Consider the following 22,009-nt stretch of genomic DNA (forward strand, 5'->3'; position numbering starts at 1 on the left):
AGTGAGTTCAGGTGCGGCTGAATATTTACAAATTTTTTTGGGCAAATAAACTCGTTAAATTTTCGTACAGATTTAATTAGTGACATAAGTTTCTAATCTTACAGTACAACTAGTTTTAACTACAACGTAATAATTGTACGTTTTATTTTACACTAAAAGTTCATTTTAAATTACCAAAACGAAGGGGCGTTCATCGTTCAATTCAAATTGAATAAATGCACAGAGAGCAAGCTAATTTTAATGAACGCATCTAATAAATCGAGCTTAACTATTTCCATTGACATTAGTTCTAGCTGAACTAGGGCGTCAAATGCCCTTTAACTCCTCGAGCACGCGAACACAACTTCAATGAAAGTGCAATTGAAATTAATTTCACTACACAACTGTCAACACGGCACTCACCAGACGCCATGAAATAAACGTTAATCATCGTACTGTTAAACTCGGACATCAGTAAACATACTCCCTAAATATTTAATAGCAGTGGGTCTTACCTCGACTTCGTCATTGACATATCAAGGAGGACATTATAACGCTCGCTATTGCCGGGCGTGTTTTCTTCATCCTAAGACGGCTGTGCTTTGAACAAAAATAAGAAGCCTTATTCGATAGAGAAATAGTTAATAAAAATAAACTTGTATACAGCCTTCCCCTAGCACGCTGCTACGTCCATCATTATAACGATACAAGCAACGACATGTTTTACCCCCGACTGGCTGTAAGCTCCCCTTTCAACGTTGCATTGCACAGACACTCTGCACGGCGTGCACTTGAAAATTTCATTTAGTAGCGACTTCTCTTAGATGAGGATTCATAAGGAGATGAGCCTTGTTGGCCAACATCGTAACCTTGCCCAGAGGCAGTAGGCGCTCGCTCGTAGCCACCACCCGCACTGCCGGCTGTAGATCGGCCATAACCTCCGCTCGATGATGCGCCTCCTGCAGCTGACGACCTTCCGTACCCTGCACTGCCAGCAGCAGCGGCGGTAGAAGACCGGGAATATCCGCCCGCACTGGCAGCGTAGCTATCAGCGACATCCCCAATAGAATTTGCACCTGGGCCGCCAGTGGAAGCAGCAGCACCAGTTGGCATGTCATAACCAGCCGCAGCTGGACCGCCAGCAGCAGCAACAGCGGCCGATGGCGGTAACTGGGCTTGATTTCCGGTTTTCTGAGAAGCTGTTTCGTAAGGACTGCCAGCAGAAGCAGATTCGTAACCATAGCCTTGGTTGGTAGCATCATACCGCCCTCCACTGCGAGCCTCATAACCTTGCGTCCGAGCATCATAGTTGGCACCACGACCGTCATATCCTTGGCTGCGACCATCGTAGCCGGCGGGTCTGGCATCGTAGCCGGTCTGGCCGCGCCCGTAACCTGCAGCACGGTCGTCAGGACGATCGTAACCCCCTCGCTGCTGGGGATAATAGTCGTCGTATTGGCGCGACGTCTCGTACGGCGAGCGATGGTCGACAGGGGCGTCGTAGTAATCCTGAGGGCGCTTGCCGTACCCACTGCCGAATTCATCGGTCGACAACTGCCAGTTTAAAACACGAAATTATTAAGTGCAAAACATAGACCAAAAGTCATATCAATTCGTTAAGGAAAGTGAATGGAAAAAGATCTTCCGTCGATAACAACCTGTTAAGAATCAAAATAAATCCACTCAATAAATCCATTTTATCCACTCACTTCAACCGAATCGACGGTAACTTGAAATGAATTATATTCCATGACAATCAAGCCACAACGTCCGTCGATAAGTAACTTAAGAATAAAGCAAATAGCCTAAGTAGAACATTGCTGGACAAAGCAAAATAATTGGTAGCTGCATACCTGAGATGGACGATTGCTATCTCTGAAGTTCCCCAAGCCCATCTGCAGCTGGAGGGCTTCTTGTTCACGCTGAGCAAGCTCTGAAATCACAGTTAAGTTACTCCCCGTATAAATATTTAGTGGCAAGAATACAAAATTACAACCTATCCGGATTGAACTGAACAACAAAATTAAGGATGAATATTGTAGGTAGCTACACATGTGCGTATATAATGCACTCCTTTCATTCCCAAGACGAGGACAGTATAATAGCAATAAAATGTGATGAATTATCACCGAGGTTTATAGACAGCTTAGCAGTGACAATTTTATGAAAATGCCGGTTTTTCTGAGGAGTTAATTATGCATAAGTACAAAGTGAGACTGTTTCAACCTGCACGACACTTTTCACCAGTGCTAATGCAAATTTTGTAAGATAAAATAGTATTATCACGCTTGAGTTTTGACCATTCGGAGTTTCACATTCTTCTGCAGAAACGAGCCAACAATATTATCTAAGACAAATAAAAGTTACGCTTGAATGTTACCTTTCCCGAGTCGCTCAGTCTCAAGTTGATACGTATCAATAATTTTCTCTGGTAAAAGAATAAGAGTTGAGCTTGAATTTTACCTATCCTGAGTCGCTCAGTCTCTAGTTGATACGATCAATAATTTTCTCTGGTAAAAGAATAAGAGTTGAGCTTGAATTTTACCTTTCCTGAGTCGCTCAGTCTCTAGTTGATACGTATCAATAATATTCTCTGGTAAAAGAACAAGAGTTGAGCTTGAATTTTACCTTTCCTGAGTTTCTCAGTCTCTTGCTGATGCACGACGAGCTGCATCTTGACCTCAAGAGCGTCCATCTCCGCCTTGAGATCAGCCTCCAAGGACTGGCGCTTCTCCTTGTAGAGATCGAAGAGCTGCTTCCACTGCTTGCCATACTCGCTCTCGATGCTGTTGGGCTCGGCGAAGCGGGGCCCCACTTTCCTGTCTTTCTTGTACTGTTCGTTCTTGACGAGACCAGATTCAGGGTAGCCTTCTTCCTCGTCCCGGTTCTCCCACGGCTCCACGATCACCGGCCGCAGCTGGCTGGAAATCACAACGGATGCTATGATAGTTGAACCTTTAGATTTTTTTTTTTGCAAAGAAATATGCACATAAGAAACGGTACTTAATGATCGTTATAGGCGTCATACACAAAAGATCCCCATTAAACTTTCATTTCAACTTAGAATAAAAATCATGAAAAAAAAACGATACTTTAAGATCGATTTGGAAATCAACAGCATAACAATAAAATAAAATATAATAAACTAAAATCAATAATTGCTGGAGAAAGATAGAATTCCACTTGTATAGTTGCTGCCACAGGAAAGTGAATTCTGGTTACCAAAAATGATTCAAAACTAATGAATGAAAAGATTCAAGATCATACATGAAAAATTTTTTCAGCTGATTGAAATTTTCATTAGTTTTATTACACTTCAAGATGATTATATTCCAGTACATAGGATTTAGATTTTGTAACGGATGTTGGTACCTTTATAAACATTAATTTGTGACAAAAACTTTATGCTAGAATACTAGTGTCGAATTACACCATGTAAGACAGAAGAACACAATTGAAGTGTTAGTTCAAGCTTAATCGTAAGCAATATCGTTCGATATTCCAGGCTTTAACGTCGACTCAACAAAGCAGCACAAGACACTGAAACAAAGTGCATATACATTACATTTGGAGTCCTAAACACTCATTTTACGTAGACTGATTGACAATTACTTGGTAAGGAAGAAGGATTCCTCCTGGCACTTCTTGTAAGCCATGTTAGCAGACTTCCTCTCTGTGAAGATAACGATGCCATCTCCGGTAGGCTTGCCGCGGTCATCAACGATCACGCGACTCTGCTCCACTGAACCAAAAACGCTGAACGCTTTGTACAGCAGCTCGTTGCTCACATTTATTGTGAGGTTCTTCACGCGAACGCCCGTCTTGATCGCCGCGAAACGCACTTTGATCGAACGGCCGCGTATCTGGGAGCCGTTGTACTCACGCATCGCCTTCTCGGCGTTCACGTGGTAGTCCTGCCGGGTAAAGGTCGTCGGTTAAAAACTTAAATCTTGAAATTAGAGTGCAACTATCGGAAGTAATTTGTTGATAACAAGTGAACACAACATTGCAGGTTACCAGTTGCAGTGAGAATAGGTTAATATTACCATTAAATACTCAATTAATTCTTCCAGAACTGATCATTTGATATACGTCTACACACGTAACATGGAGCCCTTCAAATCAAACTGGGGTGGCCTTCACACTATCACTAGTGAGTCGTTAAAGCCGACTTTTGCGGTAGTTTCTCACAGCATCTTAATTAAGTAGTCCCAACTAGGCTGAATCATGACTAAGCGATTACCGGCGAGTTAGGACGGTACCACAACGCCGAATCCAAACTCACTCTCTTTCTCTTCAAGAACTAGAGAATATATTTATCGGCTTCATAGTTTGTATTATTGCATGAGCTTGCACTAACAAAAAAAAAAAAACAGAACGGTCTGATGACTAAGGTTAGAAATATCAGCCTGAACTATTCAACAATTCAAAATGACATGGGGGTCAACAAACTTACGAAATTAATGGTGTACTTACAAAATTGATGAAGGCGTAAGCACCGTCCTTGTTGAAGTAAACCTGTCCCAGCTCGCCATACTTGCCGAACATTTCTTTGAGCTCTTCAAGCGTGCAGTCGCGGGGCAAACTGCCCACAAAGAGGCAGCTCTGAGCGTTGAACTTCTTCTCCGCCATATCCAGAGGATCCAAGTCATACTGCGGACCGGACAGTTCCTGCAGACGCTCCCAGAACTTTTCCTGTGTTGAACCAACACTATAAGTATTTCCCAGTAATGTTTCAGGCAATGATACAAAAATTTCTCCTTAATAAACTTATTGTACATTAAACTACTTGGAAACGTTGACATTTCCACGGATATAATTAATGGCAAATAAGAATACACGACATTCATATATTACACAGCATTCAGCAATGGGAAGCTTTTACGGCGCAAGCTTTCCAGGCTTTCAAGGCCTGGAAGCTTTCAAGGCTCTCAAGGCGCAAATTTCACCGTACAATGTCATATCAAAATTACAATAAAAAAAATGTTCATTGAACAGTCTCTTATCATATTCCTTACTTAAATTCTATTAATTATTTGCAGTTCATCAGTAATGCTGATGTACTAATAGGCTGCCGCATCAACAGTTGACGTATCAACAATTCATTAATTGTACACTTGACATAGTAGTTGAAATATGAGAATAAGAAATGGACAGAAGACGTATTATATCCCAGCGAAAGACGAAAGTATTATGTATGAAAGTATTATGAAGTATTATTATGCATAAAAAACTCCTGACGAATGTTAGAAAAGTTCAATTCAAGTGATCTAGAAATAGGGTAGTACGGTAGATCACTGCGAGGTAGTACGAGGATCACGGGCATGCGGGAGAGTTTAGCTGTGTAGTCAAGTTACCAGCTAACTGTAACCACGCCGTTGAATTACGATATCGTCCAGTACTTGGTAAAAGGGTTAAAAAAATAGCTCCTTCGACAGAAATTGAAAAATTTTATCAGAAAAAGTATTTTCCTACCTAAACATAAAATAATTTCCAGGACAGGTACCCTAACTTGTAAAAATAAACACTCGTTTGTATAAATAAATAACGTATGTAAAGTTTATTCCAAGAAGCGAATTTCAACTTCAAGAAAATCAATTGAAGAGTAACAAGCCAAGTTTTCCATCAGAGAAGCCCTAATTCTCGGTGTATTCGTCTTCCCGAGTTAAATGATACTTCGTCACCGATTAATCGGTATGCAATAAAACTAAATACCACGCTTCTTCAAAACGAGAAAATCATTTCTGGTACAGCGAGTCAGAGGGAAATGGTCGAACAAGCCCCACAAAATACAGCAAAAATATTTTGAGTTCGAATACGGGCGAAATATTTCATTACACAGGATAGAAATTAAACGAAGGAAATTGACCAATTATTACTCAGAATGAGCTGTCGGCACTCGTCCCGCCAATTCATATCTTATTTCATCAGTCGAGTTGACCAATAATCTGAAACACTGATAAGCCGGAAAAGAATTGGACTACGCCGTGCTGTAGGCTAAGACATCTCGATGAAACTTTTCCTATGAAGTGAAATTTTACAGTCAATTCACCCTGACCCTTTCGCAGGCCATGTCATGACCATACAGCAAAAGGATCATCATCATCATCATTATTATTATAATGGCATCATACGTAGCGCGTTATGAGCAGAGGAGCTTAGTGCTAATAAATAATATCGATACGTGGTAAAGTATTATCGCTAAGTTTGTTAATTGCCTTCTTTTATTCACCTATTTAACGTTATATATAATTAAAAATTTGCTAAAAATTAAAAAATATTTTCTCAATATGGTGAACATTTTTCACGTTTAAATCTAAGTAGGCCTCAAAAATATTTGCAGGTAGAAGCAAGCCATATTTTGCGCTAAAAGATCGATTAAGGTACTAACACGAATTACATCGACCAGCATCATTGTCTTTCAGACTTTATCCACGAAATTGGTTGTCCGTACGTGTAAATATTCATCAGGGTAACAAGAACGAAGTGAACTAATGTCATTTACAACAGTTTACGTTTACGCTTGTCTTGCTAATGCTTAGCACATTTAATGAAGGTTTGATTGCTATAAACTTGACTTTATTTTCTTCAATCATTGAAAACAAATAAATGCTACCTCCAAGTGTATAAATAATTATAGCTCTTTAAACAAGCTGCGGTTAAAAGCTATGCCACTTCAAATTTGCGCAATTAAGTCCCCAATGGATCACGCTTCTGACGTGACAAAAATTCAACTAAAATATTCGGGGTTTAACGAAAAGTCCTAAATTTCTTCAATGACGATGCTAACAAATCGGAGCCTAATCTATCATTTTACGAAATGGCTGCCTATTCAATGTTGAAACTGCAATTGACGCGCCAGAATGAAAGTATGACAGATAATAATTTAATAATGGTGAGAAAGATTAAATTAAGCGAGATGCTGGACGTACGATAAAAAAATAAGTGTGTTCATCAAGCTGCTAGCTATTTAGTGAATTCATTTGCAGCTGAAGCATGGGGCGCGTAATTAAAGCAAGCAATGCACCAAGAAAACCCCAAAGAATAAGTGACTTCGACGAACACTGTAATTAATTATCAACGAATCTTATCCTCCGCACGTTGGAGTACAAGGCAAGCGTTCAACGAAGTATTTCTTCCCTTCTTTATTTTAATTCTCAAAAGCAGGTAAGAAAACCTGAGGGTTTATGGCGGGCAGAGAGAAGTGAGGGGAGCAAAGGGGTGATGGCGGGACGGGCAGAGACAAGTGAGGGGACCTAAGGGGTGATGGCGGGCAGAGACAAGTGAGGGGACCTAAGAGGTGATGGCGGGCAGAGGCAAGTAAAACCTTCTAACGGAATAAGCTCTTCAAAGTAAATGAGGGACCACGACAATATGTGGTTGTATCAGCGAGATGCGGAAAACGAGCTGTAATTTACGATTTTGAACCGTCAATATTAAAGTGAAAAAGTGCTATACGCCTATACCAGCTAAAATCTTGTTTTCATCATTTATCTAAATTTTTCATCAAATATTCGCAAGTCCAGGTGCATTCATCATAACATAATGTCCCATTCCCGAGAAAAAATTTGTGTTAAGCAATGTAATAAGTACAGATCGTAAAAATGAAACGTAAAAATTTCATTTATTATTCTAAATTGTTTAATTTAATAGTTCATTAAACCTAACTTCGACGTTTTGACTCAAACTTCCCGGTACAAACGCACATACAACATACTTGCACTGAAAACCCCGGTTCCAGAATATAAATACATGTAATTATTTGTTCCATGATGCCTATATTTCCCATCATAATAATATTGTGAATAATGGAGCCTTCAGCTTATGTCGTATCCTGCATACTTTGTAACTACATGTGAGGAAATATACACATTTATGATGCAATCAAACCCAAATGTAAGGTCGAACCAATGCATTGATGGCACAATCAAGTAAAGATATCGCTAAAAGCCTACCTACTCATTTTTGACGCAATTAAGTAAAAATATAAGAGAAAACCAACACATTTATAGCGCAATCAAGTAAAGGTATCGCTAAACACCTACTAATTTTTGACGCAATTATGTCCAAATGTAGTAGAAAACCAACATATTTATGGCGCAATCAAGTACAGGTATCGCTAAAAACCTACTAATTTTTGACGCAATTATGTCCAAATATATGAGAAAACCAACACATTTTTGACGCAACCAAGTACAGGTATCGCTAAAAAGCTACCCATTTTAGACGCAATTAAGTTCAAATATAGGAGAAAACCAACACATTTAACGCAATCAAACCGCATTATCGCAGAAATGCTACAAATTTTTCAATTCGCACAAAGCCGATCTTGTTAAGCTTTCTCCACTGATGACGAGGAATAGCAAGTTCTTGCATCGTAACTAACGACTTCAACGACATAAAATTTCATCTAAAGTTTGGGTATTTTAATACTTTTAAGAAAAAAAAAACGAATTTGAAGTATTTGCTATAGAATGAAATAGGGTAGTCGGAAAATTCTTTATGAAATTAGATATCATTCAAAATATTCAGGGCGAGTTCGTGTTATCGAGATCATGTTTCAACGGACACTCAAACATTGAACATACGTTCAAGCATGAGTTATATTATATACATTCAACTGTCGTGGTGTCTTGAATGACATAGGATGAATTGTCGTGCTTGAACAGATGAATTGATAAGTACGTTCATCAAAAGCACCAGCATTAAAATCGCCTGATAACGAAGTCTAGTAATTTCAAACACGAGCTTTACGGTCAGAAGCACAGCACAGTTAGGCACCTAAGAGGTGATGGCGGGCAGAACAAGTGAGGGCACCTAAAGGGTGATGGCGGGCAGAGCAAGTGAGGGCACCTAAAGGGTGATGGCGGGCAGAGCAAGTGAGGGCACCTAAAGGGTGATGGCGGGCAGAGGCAAGTAAAACCGTCTAACGGAATAGGCTCCTCAAAAAAAATGAGGGAACACGACAATAAGCGGTTAGAAGGGCGAGATGTGGAAAAAGAGCTGAAGTTTACGCTTTCATAGCGTCAATAAAAACTTGAAAAAATGCAGCAACGAAAAATTTTTCTTAGCCAAATCTCCCATCAAATATTCGCAATTCGAGACGCATTTATCATAACATTAAGTACCTACAATTCCCGAGAAAAATGTCTTGTTCTGCTATGTAATAAGCACAGATCGTAAACATGAAACGTAAAAAATTCCATTTACCACTAACTTATTTAACCTAATATTTCTTTTACCTAACTTCGACATTTCAACCCCAACTTCCCGATTCAAATGCACATACAACATACATGCACGGAAAACCCCGGTTCCAGATTACAAATACATGTAATTAGTTGTTCCATTCTTGCCTATATTTTTCCATCATAATAATATCGTGAACAATGGAGCCTTCAGCTTATGTTGTATCCTGCATACTTTGTAACTTTACATATGAGAAAATATACACATTTTTGATGCAATCGAACCCAAATATAAGGTTGAACCTATGCATTGATGGCGCAATCAAGTAAAGGTATCGCCTAAAGCCTATCCATTTTTGACGCAATCAAGTTCAAATATATGAGAAAACAAACACATTTTTGACGCAATCAAGTTCAAATACAAGAGAAAACCCAACACATTTTTAACGCAATCAAACGGCAATATCACAGAAATTATAAACATTTTCCAATTCGCACTCAGCCCATCTTGCTAAGCTTTCTTACACTAATGACGAGGAGTAGCTTGTACTCACGTCGTAACTAGAGGCTGTAACGACATAAAATTTCATTCAAAGTTTGGGTAATTTAATACTTTCAAGACAAAAAACACGAATTTGAAGTATTTGCCCCAGATTGAAATAGGGTAGTCGGAAACATTTTTTATATAAATAAGATATTGAAAATATTCAGGGCGAGTTCGTTTTATCGAGATCATGTTTCTACGGACACTCAAACATTGAACAAACGTTCAAGCAAGAGTTATATACATTCAACTGTCGTGCATGGTGTCGAATGAATAATAGGATAAAGTGTCGTGCTTGAACAGATGAATTTGATTAAGTACTTTCATCAAAAGCACCAGCATTAAAATCGCCTGATAACGAAGTCTAGTAATTTCAAGCACGAGCTTTATCAGTCAGAAGCACAGCACAGTTTCTTGCACCAGAAGCACACATAAACGAGTCCCGAAATTAAAATATGTATTAAAATTAATACAAGCCATCACACGCATAACATCGGTCCATGCCGTCCCAATCACATTGGCACAGTGATACATTCACCTGCTTATAAAAACACAACTTAATATCACAAATATATCTGCAGCAGAGGCTACTTCAAAGAGCATCAACACAGACACACAAGAAAAATTCCACAGCTCACTATATTAAGCCCATTAACATAAACATACATGCAAGAATAAGGCCATAAATCACACAGGAGCATCAACGCAGATATACAACAAACATACAATATACAAGAAAACAACCTACAAATCACACCAAGTTGCATCACAGATCTAATCGATAGTCCAAGCGCATTGTCATAATGTGAGTATTAGCAAATCAACGAAACATTTGAGCAGTTCTTCCAATAAAAATATAGTGCAAAATCCGACGATACTCTTAACATACACAAACCGAATGCAGTTGTTCCTACACGCATATTCAGTTATGCCACGAGCAATCCCTTGCACTCTCCCTCAGCACTCACTGAGCACATGACCTCGTGAAGACTTGAACTTCTCACTCCTATCCCAACAACAAGTTTAAGGGTACGCACACAGTGGAAGCAGGTTTGCTCGCGCGGGCAACCTGCTCCAACCTGCCACAAGAATGAACATAGGATAATAATGTAAGTGTTCACAGTAAATTTCTGTACGAATAGGCTTCTGTATTCTAAGGTTTCAGGCGCCAGCCTGAGCAGGTAACCAGCACGCGGGCAACCTGCTTTCACTGTGTGCGTACCCTAAGATTTTCTCACCCTCCCAGTTCATCATTTATACTCGTTCAACCATTCAGAAACAGGGTCCGGAAACGAACAACTTAATTACAGCTTATACACTCGCGTAACAAAAGAAACTTTATACAGAGTATTGAAATAATTTGACCGTTGAATTGTAAGTATATTTATTTCACTCACGGTATTTTTTCTGAATTAAATGAGAAAGTGCCGACTGCGTCCATTTAATGCATTTTCCGACCATAGTGACAAGAGAACTTCAGAGCACATCAAAACGTTTAAACCAAAATCAAGTTAAACTGACAACACAATACTCACACTCTAAATTATAACTTCAAAACATGATTAACTACCGGTACCTCATATGAGCAATTGAACGCACGAGGACCTGGCTGACACGATATTAAACAAGATTTTACGAATTTCGCCATTCACAACACGCACAATAAAAGACAGCTTAATTTCACAGCAATAAAAGCCGACAACTGCAGCACGATCCACACTTTACATAAGTAATAAAGCACTCGCACTAGAACATAGACATTCCTCTGTAATGGAGAAGAGCATTCCAAAAATTTCCACATACCGAATTCAAACAAAATCAGGCAACTCAACTCATCCTTCAGAAATAAGTTATAGAGTAGATATCAGTAAAAAGTAGTTTTCAGTAGAAGTAGTATCTACTGATCTATAAGTAGTTTTCAGAAGATCAGCTATTGAGATCAATGTCCACCAGAATAAGCAGTCGCGTAGGTGCAAAATTCCAACTCCACACTGGTATTCCACCTCCTCTCTTCCCACCCTATATACATCTTATTTAAACTAATTCCATTCTTCCCCATAGATTCGTATACCCACACAACCACACATGATCGTTCACACAATTCTTCATTAACACATTCAAACACAAACGGCCAATGAGGACCAACGTCACAAACTAGTCAACAATTCCTATTTTCATACTTTTCATGAAACCACTTACCACCTAAAATTCATACAACCACTCTCCGCCTAAAATCCATACAACCTCTTACCACCTAAAATCATACAACCTCTTGCTGCCTAAAATTCATACAACCTCTTTCCGTCTAAAATTCATACAACCTCTCTCCGTCTAAAATTCATACAACCTCTTTCCATCAAAAATTCATACAACCTCTTTCCGTCTAAAATNCGCCTAAAATTCATACAACCTCTTTCGGTTTAAAATTCATACAAACTCTTTTCGTCCAAAATTCATACAACCTCTTTCGGTCTAAAATTTATACAACCTCTTTTCGTCTAAAATTCATACAACCTCTTTTCCATCTAAAATTCACACAACCTCTTTAGGTCTAAAATTCATACAACTTCTTTCCATCTAAAATTCACACAACCTCTTTTCCATCTAAAATTCACACAACCTCTTTCCATCTAAAATTCACACAACCTCTTTCCACCTAAAATTCATGAAACCACTTACTGCCTAAAATTCATATAACCCCTTTCCACTTAAAATTCATGAAAGCACTTTCTGCCTAAAATTCATGAAACCACTTACACCCTAAAATTCATACAACCACTTCCCACCTAAAATTCATACAACCACTTACTGCCTAAAATTCATACAACGACTTACCGCCTAAAATTCATACAACCACTTCCAGCCTAAAATTCATACAACCACTTTCCACTTAAAATTCATGAAACCACTTTCCACTTAAAATTCATGAAACCACTTCCCGCCTAAAATTCAAACAACAACTTTCTGCTTAACGTTCATACAACACCTTTCCACTTAAAATTCATGAAACCTTTTTCCGCCTAAAATTCATGAAACCACTTTACGCCTAAAATTCAAACAACCACTTTCCGCCTAAAATTAAAACAACCATTTTNCAACCACTTTCCGCCTAAAATTCATACAACCATTTACTGCCTAAAATTCATGAAATCACTTACCGCCTAAAATTCATACAACCACTTTCCGCCTAAAATTCATGAAACCACTACCGCCTAAAATTCATACAACCACTTACACCCTAAAATTCATTCAAACACTTTCTGCCTAAAATTCATAAAACCACTTTCCCCCTAAAATTCAAACCACTTTCCACCTAAAATTCATAAAACTACTTTCCGCCTAAGTTCCCTTCACGTCTTGCCTTCGTCAAATTCTCCCTTATTGAGCCCAAATATCTGTACCCATTCAATCCAGTAAAACTATGTGCACATTTTCAAAAATCTCGTGCAAAATTCAAGTTTCATCAAAAGCACACACGGGTTCAATCTAATTACCTATCCGATACTTCACGATCAATGCGCCAAATAATTCAGTCCTACACCAAAAACATATTGCATACAATCTGATCGAGACTTCCATTTCACTGCGAACAGGCAAAAAAAAAATCGTTGCCAAAATCGAAAAACCAACACTTCAGGGAATAAAAAATACCCGCTTCCAACTTCCCTTTGTACTAATGTCCTACTTCTAAAGCACCAAGTATTCGGCGCCGCAGGTCTAGGCGAGACGAATGACCAACCAACGAACTGACCAAACGAACAAGTAACGTAAAGTAAAGGTCATTACTATACTTAATTAATCTAGCCCAGTAACTGAAATTCTAACTTATTTGTTTCAAGTGATTCCCCAATCTCATCATTGAAATCTTGAAAAATACGTTATGTTACAAGTAAGTGAAACTTGTCAATTGAATGAAAGCGCATTAACTATATTTATTGTTAGTTGTGGACATGTATACGTAAATAATAAGCCTAACAAGTAAGCCCTCACTTCTCTACACAATCCCACGAAAGTTTTGAGATATCCGCAACATTTCTTCTCAACCGTTCCACACCAGACTTCCAAGCACATAAACCCCACAGAACCCAATTATGCACGCAACCTATTTCATCCTTCACCACTCGTGTCATTTCATCTTCTCATTCCCAGTGCTGACCTCTCTTTGCTGACCTTTCTGTCTCACTTCTCCTAGATATACACCTCCAAACAATCGTCATACTAAATACCGTGTACACAGCAGTATTCGGCAGGCATAACCACAGAATAAATAGGACAAACAGTCCGTAAGACCACACCTCACACCAGACATGCACCACTAAGTACCTACTCCGGCAACGGTGCGGCATATTGCTTTCCCACTATTTCGAATTCAATATGCACCACTACAAGCAAGATAATTGAAACGTATTAATGAAAACTCAGTCAAAACACTGCCCATTATTTACATCACTAACATTTTTTCAGTAATAAATTTAGAATATTTTGCTCCATGATTAATCTTTCCTGCGCAAAACATTCTCAATCCTACAATATTGTTCAGAGTTTTTTTACGGTCCATTACTTGTGTGTCAGCTCTATAAAATCTAAAATATGTATAGGAATAAAATGTGCATATATTCTTGTATTGGCAGATAGTATCAGTTATGAAGAGTCCTCACGATCTCTGATAAAAATATGTGCGAGTCTCCTCTTGGGTCCGACAACAGTAGAAGGGCTTGTCGTAACCATCACAACTTAGTTCAGCATGTTAGGGTGCATGGTAAAATAAATAACAAAATTAAAAACGTAGAAGCATAGTAATAGTAACAGAAAGCGATTTCCCGTGATATTTTTGATCATTTATTACAACGCAGTATTTTTTGTCCCCGGACTGTCGGTGGCATCGAGATGCGTTTAGAGCAAACTTAATGCGGAGAAGATGACGAAGTCACAGACGAGTGACGCGAACTGAACGAAAGCATATAGAGTTATGCTCGAGAAAACCCTTCTTTGATACCAGAACCAATTCCTTGTCAATCGGGTTAATCTATTCAGCGGCATGTGCTGAAAATTTCCTTCCTCAACTAGAAGATACTTTTATAATATGAAGTCATTAATACCTATATGAGGGGGGAGAATGCATAAAATAAAAACATTCATAATTTCGAGTGAGCATCATTATACCTGCAAAGAATTAGTTCAATCCACTTGCTTCCTACCTGGAGAATTAACATTCCCAACAACAATATATTGCACCTCGAAGGCAAGTGATACACAAAACAGTTAAGCAGTTGGACAACATCCAGATGTCAAGAAACTATAGATATACCGCACGTGTTCCGGCGCAAGTAATTCATCCAAACCTAATGGTAAAAACAAGTTAGCGAAGAGCACAAAAATTAAACAAATGGGGATAGCCTGCCTTACCTGCGAAAAGCCCCCACGACTGCGGTTCATATCAGGAGCCGCGCGTCGCGAAGCAGCGTCTTTGCTAGCGGCGGACGCAGCAGCACCTGACGAAGGAGGCCCTGAAGACCACTGAGAGCTACCACCACCATGGCTGCCGGGCCCCTGCCCAACTCGGTTAGCTGCACCATCACCGCTCTTATTGCGGTCTTGTTGGTTCGAGTCACTGGTATTAGAGACGTTGTGGTTCGCATTGAAACGGCTGGTACGTTGCGGCTGGCCGAACCTTCCATCCTGTTGATCACTGCCGTGGTCGAATCTGCCTTGGTTGCGATCATTTTTGCCTTGATTGCGATCCATGTTGCCTTGACTGCGATCCATGTTGCCTTGATTGCGATCCATGTTGCCTTGGTTACGATCCATATTGCCTTGGTTACGATCATTGTTGCCTTGGTTGCGATTATTGCTACCTTCGTTGAGGTTCCTATTAGTTGGTGGAGGTCGTCCAAGGTTGGGTCCAGCATTGCGGTTGAAGCTTTGGTCTCCCTGGTTCCCAGTTTTGGGCTCATAAGGTCGAGAGTGCTGAGAGGCGTTGCCACCAGGACCAGAAGTATTAGGAGTGTACCTTTCAGGGGCATTATTTGCGCCACGTGTTTGGTCAGGAGCATTGTTAGGACCACGTGCTTGAATTTGTTCAGAGACGTTGTTGGGTCCACGTTCTTGCGTCTGTTCATGCTTAATCTCTCCTGGCCCGGTGCCTGATTTATTAGGGGAACTGTTCACGTTCACGCCGAAACGATTGGGAGAGTTGACCGAGCTCGGTCCAGTAGCCTTGCCTGGACCGAACCGAGTGTTAGCCGGTCCTTCTTCAGAATCTTGTTTCGCAGCACCTGCCTTGCCCTGAGGAGGTTGTGAAGCCGCAGGGAAGTTTCGCACAGCAGGAGAGCCGCCAAACTTAGAAGGAGCTGTCGCCTGAGGCAGGTCGTCCACAGGGGCATCCTTGGCAGAAGTTTTGTTTGGTGTTGCGGCAGGTGAAGGCTTGGAGTCGTTCTTACTACCTGGCGTGGCCGATGAAACAGCACCTCTGACGATCTCTGGCTTGTTTCCGGTAGCATTGTTTTTCTCATCAGCAGTTTGAGTTTTATCCTCTGTAAGAAATCAAATGTCGTGGAATATGTAGAATTTATAAGTTTCGACACTAAAGTGTAGGTAGTTTGTTCTGCATGGCAGGTTCTCCTTTCGTCGAGCAGCAGCCCTGTTCTCTCAGGAATAAACAAAATTCTTATGCACAACAACTCAATACGCGTCAATGCTCGCAAGATATCAGCCTAACTCTGTTTCGCCAAGTGCTACTTATTACTCATTCACCTCAGATTATACGAGAAGTGTGAGAAGCAACATTTAAGAATTTTACGGAATTGTTTCAAAAGGAAAAATTGTTAGGATTTAAAATTATTATAAATGTGATGAAAGGGAGAACAAGCAGGTGATTTTCCAGTACAGATTGTGGAAAAAATAACGGTATACAAATTGATGTGGGAGGGAAAAGGCTACGTACCAAGTACGGCTGCATATCAGACATTTCGCTACATGAGTTTAGACTTGCTGAAAAACCATTATAAGTAGACTTCGTACTTATTTGAAGAACCATGAAGGGTAGTTAAGATAACTAAATCATTCAACTGAATGCGAGTCGAACGCCCAGTACGTTCGGTAAAAATTATTTGCCACATTTTCTGACGAGTAATATGAGCCATGAAGTTACTTGAGTTGAATCAGTGAACAAGTAATATAAAGTCAATGAAGTTTGGGTCTTTAAGATTCAGTGCATTGGAATAATTTTAATCATGGAAAATTTGAGGTATGTATTGCACATTATTGTGTCGGTGGTTAGAAAGCGAGGCGAATATGTTTCATCAATTTCATTAATAAAAGAGTAATGATAAAGAAGATCCTGCCGCTCCCGAAATGTTGCTGATCACTGATGCCAACGCCTATGTAAAGACGATAATTACTTGTAATTTGCATTCTAGTAAATTAAATTCTACGATCACTCATCAATGATTGGCTTAAAAACCGCAGAGATTTGTGAGAAATTTCAAATTTTGTAATGATTGTTTCTACTTCTCATTCTAGTACCTACATTATTTACCGGATTACATAGAATCATTTTCTACATATCGAAGATTCATTATCTCTACAACTAACCGCCTATAAGAATCGAGAATCAAAGTATTAGGTTGCAGTACTGTCATGGGCCGGAAATAATAGGGGATGGTGGACTCCTTAAATGCGTATATAAAATCTTACTTTCATAAGAAGCATAAATAAAATGTTGCGGAGCATGGAAATGATTGAAACGATTCATTTTCTGAGGCAATATGTTACACTCTACTTTGAATTTTAAAAATCTATACAGATTTTAATGGAAGGAGCAAGCATAACCCCCAACAAAGAAGTGGTCTGAATTATTAATCTCGAGTGTACTCAGCATTCAATGACGCGTTTTTATAAACCGGTTGGTACCAATACGGATTCATTCCATATATATTCCGGTTCCCCAAAACCTAATTCCTAGAAAAGTTGACAAGGTAGTAAAAAGCATCTAACTAGGCCTCAATTGTTCGTGAACTGAAACTAGCCAAATTCTCGCAACCAGAAAACCTTTAACAAAAAAGGAAAAACCCGTGACCTGAAAAAAAAAATAAATGGAAAAGGAAACAAAAACAAAAACAAAAAAAAACAATAAAAACAAAGGAAACAAACAGGAAATAAAAAAGCAAAAATAAAAGGATAAAATAGAAGTTGGTACCTTTAAGATGTTCATTAATTGACTCTACACAAGAAAGCTTTGATGAATCCAAACCCTTAATTATAGCCTGCTTCAAAATGTGTGTAAAACTCGATCAATGACTTGCATGATTTCATAATAGTCAATGTCTTCAGTGATACTTGCATAGGCTTCAAAGTCCATGGTTGAACAACATGAACATTATCAGGCCACAACATCGACCAAGAGACCTTATTGTTTATACTATTATATATAATAAATATTTATAATATATAATGTATATATATACATTATATATTACAAATATTTGACAAAGCTTGTGTGTTTGAAGCCTGCCACGTATCCAGAATACACATATCGTGTAGAGATATTACCTGCAGCTGAAAATTCATTATTATTTGAATAACAATGAGGCGTTTCACAAGTGGGGGCAAAGGATTGGACGTAATATTGAACCTCAATTATCAAATTGATATCCATATATGTAGTTCAAAAGATGCACAAATAATGTCTTTCATAAATGAAAACGAGAGTGAAGTGTGAATGGGTTCTAACGGATCCCTTTTCAACTAGCATATATTAATTATATTCTTATTAGTGGGTTGGGGAAGAACAGGAATCGAAAATCATATGAATTTTTGCTGCCCTAAAACGTCTGGATAACTTGCAGGTAAACAAGAGCAGTGTGAGCAAAGCGTGACTAATTACCCGTTAGGGAAATGGTTAACTAACAATTCTATTATGTACACAAACATAAGCATGAATAAAGCTTTGATGGTTTCATACTCAATACTGGATTTTTGGCTTCACCGTAAAAAGTACAGGCGAGAAAACTTAATGATCTACATTCATATATTTTTTAGGGCACTCAGGGCTGAAATTTCTACCAAAGCGAACTACGGTATTGCAGCATATCATTCGCACCTCAGAAATTACTCATGTTTGGTCTAAGTTTCGTATTGTACATTTAATAGTAGTTCTAGCTCAAAGCTAGCATGTTCAACTAAGGCAGAACTAGCATGAAGTGACCGACAGTATTTATATGCAAGGTATCTGCTTGAAATTCGAAGAGGTCAAGCTTCGAAACATTTTTTTCTAATCAAGGTTCGGATGATCAAAATTCTCAACTATCAGTAAAATATATACTTAGATAGCCGTAGTTTCGGTCTCGGAAAGCCTGTTAGCGACTCCTGGTCTCAATCAACTAAATTTTTTTGAATGCTTCGTTCTGAAAGTATAAAAAAATTAAGGCATACCGTTGCACTGCTATAAAATATTCTGATAAGATGACTTGATTGATGCTAATAATTAATGCGATGTGAAGTGATAAAGGTCAGTTTTGATGGCAATAATTAATGCGATGTGAAGTGATAAAGGTCAGTTTTGATGCTAATAATTAATGCGATGTGAAGTGATAAAGGTCAGTTTTGATGGCAATAATTAATGCGATGTGAAATATTAAAACAATCAACATCAACTTTTAAAAAATCCCCGACTATCGTAGAGTATGCGGAAAGATTTCACTTCTGTTGTTGGGTGATTTGAGTGCAAAGGAAAACTTAAAAAGGAAGCAGTAATATCGACAACTTGTCATGTCAGTTAATAGTTGTCAATAAAGTTGCCATTAGCTCACGACACGAAGCCAGCACAAAACAATTGGTCGGTGTAGCACAAGTTCGTAAGTCACAAAAAGGCATCAAAGAAGCGATAATTTGCGTCAAAATAGGCATCAATAACACACAATATTTGGGATGAATAGATGATGAACGTCAGTGCTACTTTTTTATAATTTTGTCATAAAGCAAGACCTTGTGTAGAACTCCTTTTAAGTGTTGGAATCCCTTGTTAGATATCTATACGGTGAATATATTACATATTTTTCCTGTCTGAAAAAACATAGAGCAGCCTATTCGATAATACGAATACATGGAAATTACGAGGAAACTTTTTGTCGTGAGTTTGACTAGTCGCGTCGGTTAATTGATTCAAAGTCGGTCATTTACACTATTTTTAAGGCTTTATGAACTACGCAAATAAGCTAAGGGAAAACATTTCAAAGAGTGCTTCACAATTTCCCTACAATAGAAAGTTAGAACAAGAGTAAGGATAAATTAGTGTCACTTTTCGCGCGATTTTCCTCCTTCTCTTTGCTGATAAAACAAGACCTTCAAAGTGTCTCAGAACTATTCTATGAAAGACTTTCAAAGTGTCTCATAACTACTTAATAAATAATTCTTATCTACTGTCGCGCCGGTTTGCATCAAGGCTTCCTGTGAATATTGCAGCAAAATCACTTGTTAAATATATCGAACGCAGAATCTGATCTATCAATGAGCTGCACTCTAACTGTTGCGGCTCGTTTAAGTAAACCCGCTATATACATTTCTAATCGTGTTAGTTTCTTGAGGTATAGAATACCAAGCTATGCCGTGCAATCTTCATTCGACGTGCCAAATAACCGCGAATATTACATATCTTATAATGGAAATATAAATCTGTTGAGTTTTCTTGCTACCAGTTCATCGTCTCAGTCAGGAAACGTCAGGGCCTGCCTTACCGCGTTGATACAAGAAGAAAATTGCCATCTTTATCGCCCATGGTGCCAGAGAGTAATATATATATTGGTGTTATTACGGGAAATGTTTTCAGTTTCATTAAAGGCCTAGTTTCATAAGATTTGTGTAGTTCATCTACATGCAGTTACCTTTTTTATTAGTGTTAGTCAATAATAGAGCTGTTGTTCAATAGAATTATACTAAGCTCTTAACAACCTGTGTAACTTTACAGTCGTTCACATGAGAAACCTGTCAGTCGTTAAGTTGTTTCATTTAGTTTATCTTATTAAATTTCCCTACGTGGATATGAATACAGTTCTTAACTGCCAACTAGTAAAAGGTATATTTAGTACACTTAGGACAGTTTTCCGCTAATCGCGTGCCTCGTTGAATAGTATAGAAGTGACCNAGTTAGTACACTTAGGACAGTTTTCCGCAAATCGCGTGCCTCGTTGAATAGTATGAAAGTGACCTTAATTTCAAGCTTGACGATACGACAGTAGAACTATCGTCTGTGAATGACATCGATAAATCAAGTCTTTAATTCTTTGCTCCTCTCGCTTTCAAGACTCGCGTGTTCCACGCACTGCTACACTAACCTGAACCATGGCAAAGATTGTGTTACGTATTGGTTATAACGAACTCTTCAATCTGCGGGGCTTACATTTACCGGCAAGGATTCGTCACTCAGATTTGTGCCTGATTCAAAACAGCGAATAACGTTACAAATAAAAAACACGCTCCTTCGAAAAGGAAATTCTCAAAAAAAAAAACTGGACAAAAAAAAAAAGAAATTAATTTCATTAAAAATCGAGATAGCAATAAACAATTCGTTATCGTTTTATTTTAGACTATGTTTCAACGGTCTCCATATTTGCATATTATTCACTCGGAACTTCTCACATTGAAGACCTGCAGCATTGTCTAGAAATTTGGACTGGCCGTGATTGTTTTCAACGCGTGACCAGCTACACGCAACTATATATAATCATTCAAAGTTCACTTCGCAAAAAGCTCATTATGAGACTGGTGTAACCTTGGTTTGGGCTTACATTAGGCTACCAAAAAATTATAATATCGAAAATACTTCAAGATTAAAATAAGAGCTTAACGAGCAATTAGTAAAGACTGCTCACAGTGGGGGGGAATAAAGTACAACTCAAGGGTGAGTTTGAGCCTAAACTCTTTATAAGTCGATGCAGGATATCAAAGGCAGCATCATCCATCTTATGCAGTGAACCATGCATCACTTGGTACGTTTGCACGGCCTACAAACTGAGGCCTCATCAGCACTGCCAACATGAGGCTAAATCTGCTCTGCCTAATGCATACAAGATGCCATCTGCACTGTGTGGGCCACGCACAGCCAAACACAATCCACGTACAGCCATGAACAATCCCCACAAGCCAAGCACAATCCCCGCACAGCCAAGCGCAATCCCCACAAGCCAAGCACAATCCCCGCACAGCCAAGCGCAATCCCCACAAGCCAAGCACAATCCCCGCACAGCCAAGCGCAATCCCCGCACAGCCAAGCGCAATCCCCACACAGCCAAGCGCAATCCCC

The 22,009-nt window shown here is 39.0% G+C and overlaps 1 protein-coding gene across 1 annotated transcript in view; it reads right to left on the minus strand.

Moving 5' to 3' along the window:
* Nucleotides 1-54: 54 nt before the first annotated feature.
* The window catches only part of LOC108677498 (protein no-on-transient A-like), a 27,210-nt gene continuing 5,255 nt past the window's right edge, over nucleotides 55-22,009 (minus strand). Inside the window, exons 2-7 of the mRNA XM_018165722.2 lie at nucleotides 15,118-16,244; nucleotides 4,456-4,674; nucleotides 3,592-3,893; nucleotides 2,608-2,900; nucleotides 1,833-1,912; nucleotides 55-1,533 (exon numbers count right to left, since the gene is read on the minus strand). Coding sequence (XP_018021211.1) covers nucleotides 784-1,533; nucleotides 1,833-1,912; nucleotides 2,608-2,900; nucleotides 3,592-3,893; nucleotides 4,456-4,674; nucleotides 15,118-16,244 — 2,771 coding nt within the window. The 3' untranslated portion in view covers nucleotides 55-783. The remainder of the gene's footprint in view (nucleotides 1,534-1,832; nucleotides 1,913-2,607; nucleotides 2,901-3,591; nucleotides 3,894-4,455; nucleotides 4,675-15,117; nucleotides 16,245-22,009) is intronic.

This window comes from Hyalella azteca, unplaced genomic scaffold (genome assembly GCF_000764305.2).
Source record: "Hyalella azteca isolate HAZT.00-mixed unplaced genomic scaffold, Hazt_2.0.2 contig3406, whole genome shotgun sequence".
Classification (NCBI taxonomy): Eukaryota; Metazoa; Arthropoda; class Malacostraca; order Amphipoda; family Hyalellidae; genus Hyalella; species Hyalella azteca.